At 36.0% G+C, this 18,979-nt stretch overlaps 2 protein-coding genes and 1 non-coding gene across 3 annotated transcripts; 2 read left to right on the top strand and 1 right to left on the bottom strand.

Annotated features, from left to right (window-relative positions):
- Nucleotides 1-2,640: 2,640 nt before the first annotated feature.
- On the top strand, nucleotides 2,641-2,747 carry LOC147937543 (small nucleolar RNA R71). The gene has a single exon (XR_015567615.1). It is a non-coding gene; the product is annotated as a small nucleolar RNA R71 (small nucleolar RNA).
- A 7,864-nt stretch (nucleotides 2,748-10,611) lies between these two features.
- On the bottom strand, nucleotides 10,612-13,449 carry LOC104710110 (PHD finger protein At2g01810-like). The gene is made up of 3 exons (XM_087467587.1): nucleotides 13,094-13,449; nucleotides 12,776-13,007; nucleotides 10,612-12,250 (listed from the first exon to the last, which is right to left on the bottom strand). The coding sequence occupies exons 1-3, from the start codon at nucleotides 13,410-13,412 to the stop codon at nucleotides 10,726-10,728; spliced, it is 2,076 nt and encodes a 691-aa protein (XP_087323713.1). The 5' UTR covers nucleotides 13,413-13,449; the 3' UTR covers nucleotides 10,612-10,725.
- A 3,162-nt stretch (nucleotides 13,450-16,611) lies between these two features.
- On the top strand, nucleotides 16,612-18,579 carry LOC104710109 (vacuolar iron transporter 1). The gene is made up of 4 exons (XM_010426649.3): nucleotides 16,612-17,122; nucleotides 17,487-17,572; nucleotides 17,660-17,774; nucleotides 18,121-18,579. Exons 1-4 carry the CDS (start codon nucleotides 16,869-16,871, stop codon nucleotides 18,416-18,418), a joined length of 753 nt encoding a protein of 250 aa, XP_010424951.1. The 5' UTR covers nucleotides 16,612-16,868; the 3' UTR covers nucleotides 18,419-18,579.
- The last annotated feature ends 400 nt before the right edge of the window (nucleotides 18,580-18,979 follow it).

The raw sequence follows: 18,979 nt of genomic DNA, 5'->3' as shown, positions 1-18,979 counted from the left end.
GCGCAGGCTTGCTGCCCTTTCCAGAACCTCCAAGATGTTGAGCCTTCCTAGGCTGAACCGCTGGACTTACCGTCAGTACTTGTGCCCGGATGTCCTCCTTAATGACAGCTGCGATCTCAACCAGATCTACTCTCGAAGCATAACTCCGCTCTCTGTTGTGGACCCTCAAATATCCCGAAGGGCCCTCATGTACCTCCTAACCTGTGCCTCCTCGCTCGGCCCCCATACATCAGAAGCCGACTCAATTCCACGTCCAACTCCCGCACAGTCCGAGTCCCCTGAGATAACTGTTGGAACTGCACCTTTAGTCGGTCTAGTGCCTCAAGGGGAAAGTACTTGCGGTTGAACTCCACCATGAAATCAACCCAATTCAACTCCCTCTGCACTCTCCTGGCATTCATTGACCTCCACCACAAGTGAGCATCATCCGCCAGACAATGGACACCAATATCCACCCAAAACACCTGAGGACATCAGAGAGACTGGATGTTACGTTCCACTCTCGCCCTCCACGCATCTGCAGCAATAGGGTCAGTACCTCCCAAAAACCACTCTGTACCAATGTTTCTCGTCTCCCTCAGCATACTGGCATACCGAGAATGAGCTCCTGCATCCGTAGCCACTGGCTTCTGCACTTCTGCCGCCACTGGCGGTATTTGAGCCTGAGCCGGTACAACTCCAAGCAGACAGTTGTGTCAACAAGCCCGCCAGGTCAACACCTCCTTCAGGGTTCCACCTGCTGGGACTTCCACACCCGGAACGCTTGCATCACCGGACAACCCAGCACCAACACCACCCACACCGACTCTCTCAGCACCTACGTTCCTATCGGTAACTCCACTGGCCACACTCATGGACCTCTCCTGGAAGCTCTACGACTCACCAACACCCTCAGCTGTCACAGTCTGATACATGATATCACTAACCGCTGGGCCTTTGCCCCAACTACGACCACGTCCGCGTCCACGATCACGTCCGCGTCCACAGCCACCAACAGCACCAGTTCTAGCCATCTTCACTACCATAAACAAAATGCTAAGCAAACAATCTAAACTGTACACAAAACATAACTCACCATCGAATCACACTTTAAGCTCGAAGAGGATGTTCTAGGACTCCATGCCACACACAATTGACTAACTCACATAACCAATCAAGCATGCAACTCTTAACATCAACAACAGAAACCTAGTAAACCCAAAACTATAACCGTAAGGGCTCTGATACCAAACTAAAACGACCTGATCCAATTTTTTTCTTTTTAATATATTATTAATAATAATAATCTTGTGATCTCATACTCACTAACCATCTAACCACAAACCAACCAAACAGCGGAAATAACCAAAAGATTCCATTAACCAATAACCAATAAATAATAAAACAATAACCAATAGCAATAATAAAACAACAAACAGAGTCATAACTTCAAACTAGCAACCTAGCAATATCCTACTGACTCATCTCTAGCAACCTAACAAAAGCCAGACAACACATCAACGAGCCACTAAAACATCCTCCTCTTCATCGCATTGATTCCACGATCACACTTTACCTTTGCCTGCACCACAACACATATGAGATGCGTGAGCATTTTATAAACACTCAGTGAGGAAATCCTCCCATCTATTGCACTGTACACACAAGAAATTGAGATATCTCTAACCAACAAAGAACAATCAACAAACAAACCAGGACAACTGCATCAACTGACAACAATCAATGCATTGACCGACACTAATTGTGGTTGAATCGACCGATGCAAGCCTACATCGACAGACGCAAGCCTGCATTGACCAACGCAAGTCTCATCTGCATCGACCAAAACCAACACTGCATCGACCAATGCATGCTTGACATTTCATGAAATCCCTAATAGCATCACGCCATCCTCTTGACATTTGCATCAACACTAGGTCGAATTGCGTTGTCCTTGTGTTGCATCGACTGATGCACATAGTGCATCAATCGACGCATTTGCCAAGCATCATCTTCCCCGAAGCTCCTCGCCAGATCTCCGTTCCAAAACCCCCAAAACACAATCTATTGCCACAAAGATGCCTCAGAAAGCCCCAAGTGACATATAAACACTCTAACAAGCCAAGGAATCAACCACATAAAACATAAAAACGAAAATGAGAGAAAACTCAAGCTTAGATAAGCCATGGTCATGCACTCACCTTTGCCAAAGATGATTCTGACTCAAAACCGACGAATCTACACTCCTAGCAAGCTCCTACAATGATTCCAGCTACAGATCTTCATAGGAACAGCCACAAAACCTCCAAAAACTCTTAAGAAAAGTTTCTCTCTTTCTTTCTCCCTTTTCTCATTAGAAAAAGACCAAACTCGGCCAAAGACGACAAAATAACCTTTTATACTCGACTCAAGGGTTTTCCTAACCCAAAACACAGCCAAACATGCGTTTAACTTAAGTCATCTCGCGACAAATGGACCTTGCATCGACCGATGCACCCTGTGCAGCGATCGATGCACCTCCCAAACCGGGATTCCGATTCATGGATGTTACAATCATCAACATCCTTGGTGAGGAAGTTGCCATTGCTAGCAGTGTCCAGCAACATCCTGATCTTTGGGATGACTCCTACGTATAGGGTTCAGAGTAAAGACGCATTGTTCTATCCATAATGAGGGCACCGACTGGCATAGTCCTTGAAACGTTCCCAGGCTTCACTGAACATCTCATTATTCCTCTGAACAAAGCTAGAGATGTCGTTGCTCAGTCGTTCAGGTTAAGAGTTGGAGAAAAATTTAGCCAAGAAGGCCTTTTTACAGTCCTCCCAACTAGTGATAAACTCCTTAGGCAAAGATTTTTCCCAAACATGCACCTTATCTCCAAGAGAGAAGGAGAATATCCTCAGCTTGAAACCATCTTTACTGACCCCATTGATCTTGGTTAGGCTACAAAGCCTATCAAACTCTTCCAAATGATCCAATGGGGCCTCCATTGGCAGTCCATGAAACTTGTTGCGCTGGATCATCTAAACAAGACTACTCTTGATCTCAAAGTTGTTGTTTTGAACAGCAAGAGGCACAATACCATGCCTCTGAGTATGTTAGTCCTCTCTTGAGGGGCTGGTGGACCATTCTGCTGATTCATTTCTTCCTCAAGGTGTGTCATGGGTTGTTGTACTTGTTGATGTCTGAGTAGCCGAGGTCTATCGATGTTATTGATGAAGAGACTGAGGTGCTGGCTACCTTTGGAGCGTGTTTGCATGCACAAACAAGTGTCCGAGCAAGAAATAGATGGTCAACTCGATCCAGGTGATCAGGTGACTGATCGGGTTGATCCTCGGATTGTACCTGAAATACAAAACAAACAAGCAGAAAAAGTTAACAAGTCAGTACCTTAATAAATAAAACAAAAATAACTTGATCTTGCAAGTTTTGAAGTTCTAAATGTAACAAAGAATTCAACCAAATGGCAACAACGCCAAATTAATAACATAATTTTCATCCAGGGTATCAATTCCCTATGCAGTTGTAGTAGAAATGGGTTATCAATCCAAATGGTTGTATAGAATACAATCAGAACTATGCAAGTCAAGCCAAACAATAAAAGGGGTTTTGTCTAACAAACTAATATGAATAGAAATAAAAGGAATAAAACATAAAACTACTCGACCGAGGTACACGATGAAAGCGGTCGAGTACCAGATCGAGTAGGTGATCAGGTGACAAGAAAATAAGAACAGAATGATGAACCACTCGAAGGCCCACACGATGCAAGTGATCGAGTACTAGATCGGGTGAGAGATCGAGTTAATGCAAAAACTGCAAACAATCAAAATACAAAAGCTCTTATGGATGGGGTAATCGATTCATAAGTATTCCTAATCAACGTAGAATGTTTTACATGCCTCAAGCAATCTATTCCCTAGACAATGAATCTCTAATCCTTGCTAATCCACTTTCGTGGTAGAAACAATCAACCTCAATCACTCCTTTACCCAACTCTCGTTGGAGAAACATGATCAAGCATGCATTAATATACTATTCACTATTGTCAATAAATCTCTTACTCATCTAATCTCTTAGGTTAAGTGAATAAATCTTTGGCATTAGTTAATTCAAGCATTTCATCGAACACCTTTCCATGCAGAAACACCTAGGATCTAATCTCAACCTCTCGGTCTGAAACCAGCATTAAGAACACTAATCAAAAGGGAATCTTTATAAAAACAATCAAGCTAAAACATCATAATTGATCAGGAATACCTAATAGCCTATCCCGTCCCTAGAAACTTTGGTTCACTACTCAGATCTCATCATAATCAAAATAAAAGCATAAATGAATGAGAACTGCATAGAATAAAAGTAGATGATGTATTGAAAAGAAACAAAACATAATACAGTTGCAATATGAAAGAGTTGAAAAACATAATATATATAAGAAATCCTAACAAAACTTGAAAAAGAGTAAAATCGTCTCTCTCTCTCTCTCTCTCTCTCTCTCTCTCTCTCTCTCTCTCTCTCTCTCTCTCTCTCTCTCTCTCTCTCTCTCTCTCTCTCTCTCTCTCTCTCTCTCTTGGCGTCTCTATGTCAAAGAAATAGGAAAGGGTTTATATATGAAACTCTTTGACCTAGCCGCACAGCCATCATCTGAAGTCCTACACGAGGCTAGGGTCGAGCACCTCCTCAGGTTGGACTTTAGGTAGTTCCTTTTGAGCTTAGATCCACTTGATCGGGTTAACGCCTCGGGTTGTTTTTCTTGCAAGATCACACCATCGGGTACATGCTCGGGTTACTCCTCATTCTTGCTCTTTTAATGCTCCAAAGCACCTGTTTTCATCCAAAATGCAACAATGCAACACCCTAAACAACTTAAATGCAAATATCTAAGGTTAAGGACGTAAAAATGCTAATGTTAGACTCTATACAATGAAAAACATGACTAAAAAGATGCCTAAAAATGTATAAAATAGAGAGACATCAACATCTGTCAAAAGATTTCTTTACTTTCTTACTATTGTTGATGATTGCACTCGGTTTGCTTAAATATATTTTCTTCAACTTAAAAGTGATGTCTCAAAAAATTTCCAGCTTTTCTAAAACTAGTTAAAACTCAATTTGGTCTCCAAGTAGAGTATTAGATCTGACAATGCTCCAGAGCTTGAATTTACAGAATTACTTGCAAAACTTGACATTTTTCATTATCATTCATGTGCATATACTCCTCAAAAGAATTCTGTTGTTGAAAGAAAACATCAACATCTTTTAAATGTTGCAAGATTTTAATATTTTCTATCAAACATACCTCTAGTTAACTGGCCAGAATGTGTTTCTACAGCTGTATTCATAATTAATACAACACCAACACCTTTTTTGAAAGATAAAACTCCTTTTGAAATCTTACATAAGAAACTTGCTGATTATTCTTTCCTGCGAGTGTTTGGTTGTTTATATTATGCATCTACACATTCACATGATAAGCATAAGTTTATTGAAAGAGCTAGAGCATGGGCTTTTCTTGGTTATGAACCTGGTTTTAAAGGATATAAAATCTTAGATCTTAAGTCAAATGTTCTTTCTATTACTCGTAATGTTGTTTTTCATGAAACTATTTTCCCTTTTATTAATAAATCAGTTTCACCAGGTCTTACTTTCTTTGATGATGTGATGCATTCAAATCATGAAAATAAAACCATTTTATACATATATGATGATTTCTCTGTTACTATGCCTGAAGTTAATCTTGTCACTGAGTCATCAACTATTCTAGTCCACACACCATCACAACCCTATACTCCATTAAAAACTTCAAATTCTATATCTGATCAAACTCGGGATGACATGGAAAATACTCTCAGGCCACGTAGAGAGACACGTGCTCCTAGCTATCTTTCACAGTACCATTGCTCTCATGTTACAACAGAGCATTCTTTTTCTCCTTCTTTTCATGGTAATGTTCATCCTCTCTCTGCTTCTTTGTCCTATGATAAACTCTCTCATGAGTATCGTCTGTTCTGCTTTGCCATTATTGCTGAAAAAGAACCAAACACTTTCAAAGAGGCAGTCTTGTTCCAACATTAGCTTGATGCGATGAACGTGGGGTTGGATGCTCTTGTGAGTACATCAACTTGGGTGATTTATTCCTTACTTGATGGCAAACATGCCATTGGTTGTAAATGGGTGTATAAAATCAAGTATAAATCTGATCGCTCCATTGAACGTTATAAAGCTAGGTTGGTTGCCAAGGGTTATACACAACAAGAAGGTGTTGACTATCTTGATACTTTTAGTCATGTGGCTAAGCTTACTACTGTCACAAATGCATTTCTTCTTGGTGATTTGGACGAAGAAATTTATACGACTTTGTCACAGAGATTTATTCCATGACAAGGGGAGTCTTTACCAGAGAGACTTGTTTATCGCCTTGTCAAGTCTCTGTATTGTCTAAAACAGGCTTCTCACCAATGGTTTCACAAATTTTCTGGTGTCCTCTTACAACATGACTTCACTCAGTCACCATTTGATCTTATGTTGTTTGTAAAATCAGATTCAGAAGGTTATCTTGCTCTTCGTGTTTATTTGGATGATAGTGAGTAATAAAGATTTAGTAGTATTGGCTGTCAAAACTTTTCTTGCTCAGGAATTCAAGCTAAAATACTTAGGCCAGACAGGGGCGGATCTATGTGGTTCTTAGGTGGGGCACGTGCCCCATGCTAAATTAAAAAATTTCCGATGGACATTGATGTTATGTGTTTTCCTAGCTCATTTTGGCACATGCACCATCTTGTGACGAGTTCGATGCTCTCTATAGTTTTTTTAGTTGTATTCTTATATTCCTTTTTCCATGGCCACATTCCCTTATTAAATGTCTACCATATTTTTAACTATTTTTTTATGATTAGTTCCATAGTCTTTCAGTCTTATTTATTTTTTTCTTACTTGTAATTAATTTTTAACAAAATCTAAATCTTCCTTTTCTACTATTAACTATATTTATATTTAAATTTTAAAATATTTGCAAACTTAGTATACAATATTATAGTTTTTTACTTTATCTAATATATTTAGAGTTTAAATTTGTGTGAACTATAATTATTGTTTTAAATATATCTAATATGCAATTATAGAAATCAAATAAAAATAAAATTTAAATTACTATAAATGGAAAGTCATATTTAATATTTTTATTATTTGAATTTAATAGCAGAGTGTTGACAAAATAGATTTAAAATTATTTAGTAATAAAATATTTGTGCTCCATACAAATATTTTTTCTGGATCCGCCACTGAGACCAGATGCACTATTTCTTGGATTAGAAATCGCTCGCTCAAAAGAAGGCATTTCTATTTCTCAGCGTAAATATGCTCTGGAGTTACTTGAAGAGTTCGGCTATCTTGGTTGCTCTAGAGTTACTTGATGAAACATGAGAGCTACTTCCTGAACCATCTTACTGCAGGAGGTTGATTGGTATACTGGTATATTTAACAGTCACTAGGCCAGATATCTGTTTTGCAATTAACAAACTGATTCAGTATGTCAAGGCTCCAAGAAAGCCTCATTTAGATGTTGTTCAAAGTATACTTGGCTACTTGAAAAATGATCCAGGCCAGGGTTTATTTTATCCTGCAAACTCAACTCTTAACCTTCGTGCATATGCTGACGCTGACTGGGGAAATTGTCCTCAAACAAGCAGATCCATCTATGGGTTCTGTATCTTTCTTGGTGACTCTCTTATCTCCTGATAGTCGAAGAAGCAGGATGTTGTTAGTTGAAGTTCAGTTGAAGCAGAGTATCGCAGCATGGCTAATACTACTTGTGAGTTGCTCTGGATTAATTCTTTATTGAAGATTTGCAGGTTCCATTGGTTGATACTATTGACATATACTGCAACAATCAAGCTGCCTTACACATTGCTCAAAACTCGGTTTTTCACGAACAGACTAAGCATAGTGATCGAGACTGTCATGTGGTTTTCGTAGCTTATGGTTTTATGAAGGCTCTTAACATCGGTACTCAACATCAGCTGGCTGTACTGCTAACCAAACCACTTCCTGAATTAATGTTCACCTATCAATTGTCCAAAATAGGATTACATAATTTGTACTCTCCATCTTGAGGGGAGGGGGAGTATCAGAATGTATAATACCAGTTATATACTCTCGGTTAATTACTATCTCGGTTTACTATTAAGACTTGGTTTAAATGATATTATTTAAGTTGTAATTTTTTTTTATTAACTCTTTAATGAAACATTTTATAAAATAAGAAAAGTTTGTTACAAAAGCTGAAAGACCTATTCGTTGCACACTCTTTTTGGATTTGTGTTCTTCGTAACTGCAAAACTAGACCAAATAAATCCATTCGGAAAAAAAATTAACAAATAAAAATCATGAAAGTATCATTTAATACAAAAATCATTATATACTTGTGCCGATTGGAAAAAAAAAAAAAAAAAAAAAAAGTCAATACATGTCAGATTTGTATAATGCCCATTCTTAATCTATTTTTAAGAATGAAATATTAAGATAACAGAACAAGAAATGCTTTTTGAAAAGTAACAGAACATGACAAAAATAAAAGTTCAAAGCGACAAATAAAATCAATGATAGTTTGCTTCTTTTTTTCAAGACAAAATTTTAAGAGTAATCTCTACCAAATCAACGAACCACGAGAAACATTGTTATAAACAAAAAAAAAAAAAAAAAAAACAAAAAAACAGAAGCCTGAGTTTTTTAGATTTTCATTTTATTATACTGTTCACTAACACATACAAATCACTGAAAACAACCACAATTTTAACTTAAACAGTATTTTTGTGACCTTCCAAATATATATATATATATATATATATATATATATATATCCTTATTGGTTTTTTATTTATCAATATAAATAAAACAAAAGATGTCGGAAACATTAAAGTTTAAACAAGTAAAAGGGGTTGATGTCTCTCTATGACTCAATTTGGTAGTCGCTAGTTCAGAGAGCCTTGAGTTGTAGAAGACCATATCAGAAGAATATATAAACAGAGATTAAAAAGAGAGAGAGTATTAGATGTTTAAGAAATTTATATGGAACCTTTCTGATGTCTGAATGAAGAAAGAGGTGTCTACTGTCTACTATACATATATATAGAGATTATTTCTAACTGTCAGATAAGTTACCGTTCAGGTGAAAAAAAGATGATAGAATAATAAAATGTTACCGTTTGAATTTCAATTAATTATCAAATAAGATGTTACTATTTGGGATTTGGCTAAAGCCGGCCAGTTGTGGATTGACAAAAAAAACAAAAAAAATATTTTACCGTTTGAATTACGTATCAATAAAAAAAAAAAAGGAGTCACTGGTCATTAAGGGATTTACTAATAATTAAGTCTGTTATAATATTGTTTTACAAAGAGTGATACAGTAAAATAATATGACCGTTAGTGATAATTAAATAGAGATTTGATTTTGTGTAAACGTAATATAAAAGCTGTAGTTGTATGCAATATCGAGAATTCCTGAACCAAAAAGCTAAGAGAAAATACAAAACAAAAGAGTGTTTTTTTTTCAGGTAGAACTTCATGCATATGGTAGGAGCCTTACATTATTGTAAACCTAAACCTTTTTCATGTCTATAGGATTATAATCCATGATTAGAATCCATGATTGTATAGGATTATAATCCAAAACCTTTTTCATGTCAATGAAATATTTACATTCTTAGCAAAAAAAAAAATGGTAGGAGCCTTGCACGTTTTGCTGCTACTCTTGGACCCGTTACACTTACATGGAATATCTGCAAACTTCAAGTAGGAATCACAATGTTTTTTCTTTTCTTTTTTTTCTGTTTTACCGCTTGAGTGAGTCTTGATTCATAAATCCCAGAAGAACGTGTGCCCACTGAGCTAAAGAAAGCCATTATGCAGCCGGTGATGATCGAATCGGATCAATCTCTATAATGCTCTTAGGTTTATGTCTCTCTCTTTCTCTTGCTCTGTTTGATTTTAATTATTATGCGTACACCATTCATTTGTGGCAAAACAACTGCAGGATAGAAAGTAAAAACATTATGTCATCGAAATTTACTGTCAGGAGACTTCTGAGATAGAAAGAAGAATCTGTTTTCTGAACAGCTAAAAGGCGCAACCAACTAGTGTTATATATGCTTCAGGTGCATCCTTTGAAAGATTCTTCCTTCATAACAGATGTCATACCTTTTTCCACAAGGAGAGCCTCCTTTCAACTAAGCATGTCGTTCCTTTTATGTCCCCTTTACATATAAGTATGTTCTTCCTTTCATGCGTGTTATCTTTTTCAGGGATAAAGTTGCTGCATTAGGTGGGGAGATGCTGGGACAACCCGATGCAGATATTTCATCTTCAGTCATGTTGTAATGTGTCTTCCTAAACAGAAGTTGCAGTAGGTTAATGTCCTTTTTAGGTTAGTTTTTCCATCTTCTTTAATTAATTTCTCTGCTTTACTTCAAAAGATCACATAATATATTAGTTAAAGTTGTTCAGAGCATCTCAGATAACAGATATAGGAAGGGTGATTAGATAGTTATAACTTTTACGAATCTACTAAAAATCCTAAGCTAAAATATGTAAGGATTACTGATGCAGATAATTTTTTATGCAAAAAATACTCAATTATAGCAAAATCGGTCTATTGCTGCTACGGTTTGAAAAGTTTTCACCATAATGATGGAACGATATACAAAATGGAATCTCCAAACACAAGCTGACTTTTTGCGCAAGCTAGGGCTAGCGGATGCTGAAGTTGCGTTTTTTGGATCTCGAACTATCCGCAGAACACCTGTTACAGAGAAACACGGAGGGCACAGCTTCATCGTCTTCAATGGAATTGCAGAGTGTGTGTTGCCATACCTTGCAAACATCACAGGCCACCATTCTCTCACCATCATCATCTCTAGCTCCGCATTCGCAGGCAACGGTCCAGTCATCAAAACCGCCTTCATACCTTAACTCAGTGCCTGTGTCTAGACCAAACCCTTTCACCAGAAACTCTGTCTTCCCTTGTGATTCTCGACTCAAGTCGTCGTGTAGCTTCTCAAGATACATGTTTCTTATCTCCAACACTTCAAATGTGTCCATTATGCAGTAAGTGTCCCTCAGAGCTTTCTCTGCTGCAGATTTCAGTTCTCTAATGGTTGCGTTTTCAGGGACAACCACCAGTTCACCAGGAGGTAATAGCCGGGTGAAGTCTCTGAGTAGATCTTCATGATTGGGCAGAACTTGGCAGCTCACTGTTAAAGGATTTTGTTCCTGGTAAGCCCATTCTTTTACAAAGCTCTTGCAACTCAAGATAACCTGAGACGCTTCGCTGTATGAGTCTGAATCAGGATAAGCTAACAAGAGATTCTGATACAGATAGAAAATGTCATCGTAAGGACTCAGTCCACGAGTGGTGGATGTCCATTCACTGATTTCCTGCGGTTTCAGTTTTCTCTTCTTTTTCCGTTCTTGCTCTAGAACACGGGAGTTGATTGTCCGGAGGGAGAACTGTAACATTCGGGATTTCGGGTTATTGAACCTCTGCACTATCTGGTCACCTATTAGAACTTTGTCAATGTGTTTGAGCAAGAAATCAATCAATCCTGTATCACCAATGCTACTTCTGACAGCCTCCCTTAGCGCTTGGCGAGTAATGGTGCTGTTTTGCTCTTTAAAAACTTTGAGAACCGCTTGTGCTGCCTCATTCAACCTCCTTCCAGGCCATCTAGAATGTTCTCCCCTGCCCAAATCATCAAACGATTCATACGCAGGGGGTTTTATTCCCGCCATTGTAGTATTATGATCATCAAGGCCGGATTCATAGCCGCTATCATCTGAGTCCTGATCTGGGGATGTGCAGACCTCAGTGTTCTCATCAGCTCCAAGAACAGGACATGAATCAGGATCTACAGACATTGCTATGAGTGCCATTGCAGTCTTCCTCTGAATGGGAGCTTTTGATCTGAAATCGAGCATGAACCGAAGCAAATCAGAGAGAGTGACCAATGGTGTTTCAGTGGATCCTCTGTAGAAACCAATGATTATCTTCATCACTCTCCCTTTGCTTGTTCCAGAAAAGTCTTCCATAATCTTGTCAACTTCAATAGAGCTAAGAGTGAGAATAGCTCGCCAATACTCATCTTTTCTTACCCCAAAGCTTCCATTAGAAAACATATAATCCCATTTCCCAAACCATGGTCGACCATATGCAACACCATGGAGCAGCCTCAGATCCATCGATCCCTTCTTCGATGTATCATCCAGGGAGATCTTCCTGCAGCCAAAAGACATACTCATTTATTTTCAACTTCATAAACACTACTCACTTTATCAACTCGAATTTTTAAATTTGTTTGTGGATTTAAAAAACATTACCTTGGCTTCAATTAAAATACTCAAATTCAATCTTACTTTACCAAAGAAACTCAAAAAGTCAAAATTTATGTGATTCAGTCTCAAAATCACTAAACAAGGTAGTTGATCGTGTCCATTAAATGTCATAGTCTCTTTCCTATAATTAGCAAAAATCTAATCATGCCTCCCAACTTATATACTATTGACTTTGATGAGTTTGTAACATCAATGTCACAATCTATTTTTATAATTGGGGAAGATTTACTATTCGTCGTCCCAACTTTTACTATCGATATGGATTCTTAACATCAACGCCACAAATATTTCTTTCTTAAAATATCAATGTGGAATATCTAACGTCAATCTCCTAAAATTAGTAAAAAGCAAGCAACTTTAAGTGTGATACGGATCGATCCATGTAGAGATAAGTTTTGGTATTGGGTACCTAGTGTGGAGAGTAGTGCAAAGACGATTCCAAAAGTCCATGACTTGATCACCAGAGAGGTCATCATCAGAGTTGATACAGAGCAAATGACCAAAACCATTGCAATGAACCAAACCATGCATCAGATGTGAAGAAAGCTTCAAGCTTTTTGCGGTCAATGGGTCGGTCCACTCATCACGCTTTGGGATTATCATATGATATCTCCTCTTCGATACATAGTGATGACCCCAACCTATACGTAAAACAGAATCATAATCAAAAACACAAACTTTTATTTTTACCCCAAAAGAAAAAAAGAACCCTTGATTTGTTTTGTACCAACGCATCTGCAGGAATCGCAGAGAGGGTTAGGAGAGGAATCAGAGATCAGTTCTTCGAGGATGTAAAGAGGGAAGACGACGCCGGAAGCTTGGCTGGCAAGTAAGATACAAGAGACGGTGTTGCCATCGATGGTGTAATCTTCAATCTCGGCGTTGTCACGGAGGAAGGATCTGATGTTGTCTCGGAAAGTCTCGGAGAGGTTGAGGAGAGGCGGAGGAGAAGGTGAAGGGATGGTGGTGGCGTAATCGTTAAAAAGTAGGAATTTGGGGGTTTTTGTCGTCGCCGTGCAAGCAGCGTCGTATACGGTTATCCCCATGACTGGAAAAGGACTTTTACGAGAAGAAAGAGAGTTTGTTTATGAACATTGGGATCACGTGACATCCGGCTGATTTGTTGTGACATGACTCCTCTCGGATTCTGAATTTACGATTTCACCCTTTTGGCGGCGATCTTGTACTATTTTCTCTTTTATTTATTTAGGGACCCATTTATTTATCGTTTTGTGATCTTTTTGGTTCTTTGGTTTGTTGTTTGTTAAGGAAGAGTGAAACTTCCGGTTTTACTAGATTTTTTTGGCTCGGTTCAATTTATTTTAGTACTTTGTTTTTGGCTCGGTTATGTAATCTATGTAAGTGTGTGTAATCAGGTTTGGTTTTCATTAGTTTACTTTCTATTTTATATTATTTTTATCACTGTTTGGTTTCATTTTTATCTAAGTATATGTAAATAAATTACTAAAATATTGGTCAAAACTCAAAATTGGTATATAAAAAATGACTATAGCATTTTATTTTATTTGCAAATTAAGCTACAAGCCATTTTGCAAAATTGGTATATATAGTAGACATTTGCATGATCCACCAGTGACCGGAACCAGACTCATGATGCTTAAACCGGTTAATGATATCAAGCATAATAGCCGACATATATAAATTAGAACCACAACTCTATTTTCAGCAACAATCTGAGAGCTACAAATCCCTAAAAATTCACAAGTTGATGATAATGTCATATAATTCAGATTTTTCCAATTTTATTTATTTTACATATTGTTTTTAAAAAATAATCTTATTCCAGAAATGAAAACATGATGAACAACCAATATATAGTTCAACACAAAATCATGAACAACCAAATATGAGAAATTTGGGACTAGTTCAAAAAAATTAATCAAATTATAAAACATCATATTAGTTTTGACAAAACGGGAAGAGTTGACAAAAATATGTAAATCATAAGGAGAATCAAAATTAAGCATAACATACAAATTATATAAGAAACAAAAATTCAAATCATAATAAGAAAAATATAGAGTAAGATTGATTCTATACTTTTATGATGTTGATTTTCAATTTTCGTTATCAAGAACTTATGAGACAGTTTGCCAAAAAAAAAAAAAAAAGAACTTATGAGACAATGATCCGCAGTTGGATCCAGTGGTGGTACGTAGATCGCTTTAAGCTTCACACTGATACTTGACTTCCAGGTATGAATTAATTGGGTTGGAATTAAAAGAGAGGGTTCAATAGTCGATACAATTGGGATCATGCATGGAGTGTCGTATTATGCTTAATTGGAGCTTTAATTTTCCTTAGGAAATAGGGTGAACGAAAGTACCGGAATGGTCCTCCCATCGACTTCTTAAGGTACCCGATCGAGGTACATAGTCTACGAGTAGAAAATTACTCACAGAGGATCTAACCACAAGAACAAAGCCCGATGGATACATTTTTATTAAGGAAGATGAAAATTGGGTTAAAAAAATCAAAGTAGAATATGAAAATTTGAAACATGACATTAATATTATTACTACTTTATACTTTTGTATTTTGGTATAAAGTACTAATAATATTAATGTCATGTTTCAAATTTTCATATTCTACTTTGATTTTTTTTTAACCCAATTTTCATCTTTTACTTTGGTTTTTTCAATTTTGACTTGTCTTTCTTTAACATCTTCGATCTTTATTAATTTGAAAGCGATAATACAAATGTATTAAATGGGACTTTGAATGTATAAAATAATCTGATACACAGAAGTGAAAGAAGAAATACATGAAAGGGTGTGAATTGGAGCGTTGCATATGGCTTCATGTAAAATAAGCATTTTCTTTTAATCTCATGCATGCGTTATTCTTTTGCAGACTCTATACAAGATTTGTTGTTTTCTCATAAAACTTTATTCACCCATTAAGATCCTATGAGTTTTCCACACAAGATTGTATAAGACAAGAGGAAATAGTTTTGAGTTTTGAACTTTTTGATCAGAACTTCAGATAAAATTGCGCGTGTTTGCCACATGCTTGTCCACGACATGAAGCCATGTATGCATTTTCTACGTGGAGTCGTGGACACAAGACTTTAGCGGTTAGAGTTGTTCAATTAACTCAACTAGTTATTGAGTAGAAATAGAATCAAGGCCGTTTAGAGAGCAGCAAATAATAGATCTAGGGTGTCATCATCTTAAGATCCTTTGATGTTCAAATCAACATAAACTTGGGAAAAAATGAAATGGTAAATACGTATAAGGTATGCGAATGCTCTTAGATAGATTTGATGTCCTATAACGATGTATTTTCTCTTCATTATACAGTAAAACCTCTATAAATTAATACTCTATAAATTAATAAACATTATAAATTAATACATTTTGCTGATCCCAAGTCGGGCCAGTGTAAAAATTAATAAAATTCGATAAGATAATAAGATAATAATTTTTTTTGAAATCCCCATGTAAAATATGGTCCCAATAATATCATAAATTAATAATTATGTAAATTTACATATATATATATATAGTGATATAGTAATGTATGTTTCTCCTAAAGCTCATTTCTATAGAACAATTGTAATGTTGTATTTTCAAACTATAACTATATCTCTAAAATATTCTATAACATGTCATAAAAATAGTTAAATTTTTAAAGTTTTCAATATTTATATATACATCATTTACAATTTGATAATTTGACAGACTATTAAAATAAGAAAGTTGATACTATTCATAAATTTGAATTTATGTATGTCATGTGTATAAGTCAATATGGCTATAGTATTTATAATTAATTGTCAATAATGTTTTCTAAATATTACAAGTTCAATTCCTAAACCATAAAAGTTACAACATTTGATATCTAATCTTATTTTGCTAAAATTGTCTCAATTAACAATTTTAAAAAATTTAAACAATTAAAACTATATCTATAAATTAATAATTATTATTTTATAGTGTAAATTAATAATTATTAATTTATAGATAAATTAATATCACTATAAATTAATATAATGTCTTGGTCCCAACATTATTAATTTATAGAGGTTTTACTGTACTAGAAAATAGCTTTTAAATATTTTTTAAATAAGAATTGGAATAATATTTATTAGAATTATACACTTCTACTTACAAAACAAAGGTTACCCTTCAAAACTGTGTGTGCATTAATTTGTAAGGGATTTAACACCTTTTTAAGTAGTACTCTTATCTTTTATAGCTTCCTCAAAAATGGTAACAAATCAATAATTAAATTAATAATAAATAAATTATAATATTAAAAGAAAACACATGGGAAAAAATAAAAAGGTAGTTTTAAAACCAAATTACTAAATTAACCGTTTGATGATAGATGTTAAAAAAACAAAAACCGTCTGATGATCTTTCCCCTCGTACTTTGCGTTTATATAATACACATACAGTATCATGTTTCCATACACTTCACAACTTTGAGGAAAAACGAAAAACAGAGAGAGAGAGAAAGAGAGAATCGATTCAGCAATGTCGTCGGAGGAAGATGAGAGTACAAGGATCTCTATCGAACCGGAGAAGCAATCACTTCTTGATCATCACACCGAGAAACACTTCACCGCCGGAGAAATCGTCCGTGACATCATCATCGGTGTCTCCGATGGTTTAACCGTTCCTTTTGCACTCGCCGCCGGTCTCTCTGGTGCCAATGCTTCTTCTTCTATCGTCCTTACTGCCGGAGTCGCCGAAGTCGCTGCCGGCGCTATCTCCATGGGACTCGGCGGGTATTATAATTAAGGATCAGATCAGTTTTATATTTTCCGTTTTGATTGTTTCTTTTGACAATATATATTCCGTTTTGATTGACACGTAAACTCTATATTACTTAATTGTGGTATAATTACTATAAACATTAACTACATATCATATAAGTTGTGGTTTAAAGTTGGTTAAATACTAATTAGTCCCACATCATTTTTGTTGGGTTTAAATTAGTCCTAGACGATCATGCAATGATTTGTTTCTTTGTTTTTTTGGTAAGGAGATCATGCAATGATTTTGTACAATGCATGTATTCATATTTAGTCTTGAGTAACCGTCATATGGTACAAAGAAACGTGATTTAATTTTGCATTTTTACGAACTTAGGTATTTAGCAGCCAAGAGTGAAGAGGATCATTATGCGAGGGAGATGAAACGTGAACAAGAAGAGATCGTGGCCGTTCCTGAGACTGGTAAAACCAAAAACTTTGACTCAATTCTAATTAAGCCTTCCTTAAGAAGATTAAGGTGTACATTACACAGTTAAATTATTCAAACAGAGGCAGCAGAAGTGGCAGAGATACTAGCACAGTATGGAATAGAGCCACATGAATATACACCTGTGGTTAATGCTCTTCGTAAGAATCCTCCAGCATGGCTTGATTTTATGATGAGGTCAGTATATATAACTTCCCACTAATTTCATTACTATATATTATGCTAATTGTATTGTATTTTTCAATTATATTTTTATCTACTACGACTATACACTAGTCTAGTCTTAGTTAGGGATAAAATCGAGGGATACTTTTAGTTTTCTGCAAAAGCTGAGCTTTATACTTTCCAGGTGTAGACAAGATTCTATATGGTCCGACTTCCAAAATTTTAATCTGTTTTTCCTAAACAAACAAATTACGTGAATGAGTTGGCTATATTAAACACTTTAATGAGCATGTTGCATGTACAATGGTTATATAGGTTAGACTTTAATTATTTGTTAAATTGATGATAACTCCCACAGGTTTGAACTGGGATTGGAGAAACCTGATCCGAAAAGAGCGCTACAAAGCGCGTTCACGATTGCAATCGCTTATGTTCTTGGCGGTTTTATACCGTTACTTCCCTACATGTTCATACCGCAAGCCATGGAAGCGGTAGTGGCGTCTGTGATCATAACTCTGTTCGCTCTCTTCGTATTTGGCTATGCAAAAGGGCACTTCACCGGCAGCAAACCGCTAAGGAGTGCGTTTGAAACCGCCTTCATAGGAGCAATTGCCTCAGCGGCTGCTTTTGGTATGGCTAAAGCGGTGCAACGTTAGCATCAGTAACAAAACTTATGTTTGCGTTTAATGTTTTTTTTTTTTAATGGTTTGAAACTTCTTTATTGCATGCGTTGTGGTTCTTATTACGCTCAAACTTATGGCAACCAAACTAAAATCCTTTCTCTTTTATAAAGCACAATTCACTTGACATATAAAAATTTGACACATGGCAATGTAGTTAAATTCAAAAAAAAAAATCAAAGAAAATAAAGTCGAAACAAATATTTTACTGTTTCGTTTTTATTTTATCAAGATAAAACGTAGGCTATTTATTTTATTGTAGGAAAAAAGGAATCCCAAAATTTTCTCTCATCACGATTGCATGATCTCACTACTGTTAAAACTGTTTTCTCTCCCTCTACTAATATAAATGACAATGAATGTATTTAAATACTGTTGAATATTTTGCTATCGAACTACAAAGCTCTACTCCTATTCAAGTTAATTAAAGAACGATTCTTGGTTTCAGTGGTTCACCAGTATTAAAAAAAGCGGTCTACGGCCTAAAATTGCATAATATTATTTAATATATATTCTTAATTTTTAACTATATATTAA

Source organism: Camelina sativa, chromosome 9 (genome assembly GCF_030686135.1).
Source record: "Camelina sativa cultivar CO46 ecotype springtype chromosome 9, ASM3068613v1".
Lineage (NCBI taxonomy): Eukaryota > Viridiplantae > Streptophyta > Magnoliopsida > Brassicales > Brassicaceae > Camelina > Camelina sativa.
The sequence above is the reverse complement of the archived record's forward strand: the minus strand, read 5'-3'. Positions and strand labels throughout refer to the sequence as shown.

Coding starts and splice junctions, on each gene's coding strand:
- LOC104710110 (XM_087467587.1), bottom strand. CDS start 13,412: ATGGGGATAACCGTATACGACGCTGCTTGCACGGCGACGACAAAAACC. Junction 13,008..13,093: donor CGATTCCTGCAGATGCGTTG/GTACAAAACAAA, acceptor TTTTACGTATAG/GTTGGGGTCATCACTATGTA. Junction 12,251..12,775: donor TGCACTACTCTCCACACTAG/GTACCCAATACC, acceptor TTTTGGCTGCAG/GAAGATCTCCCTGGATGATA.
- LOC104710109 (XM_010426649.3), top strand. CDS start 16,869: ATGTCGTCGGAGGAAGATGAGAGTACAAGGATCTCTATCGAACCGGAG. Junction 17,123..17,486: donor ATCTCCATGGGACTCGGCGG/GTATTATAATTA, acceptor TTACGAACTTAG/GTATTTAGCAGCCAAGAGTG. Junction 17,775..18,120: donor TGGCTTGATTTTATGATGAG/GTCAGTATATAT, acceptor TAACTCCCACAG/GTTTGAACTGGGATTGGAGA.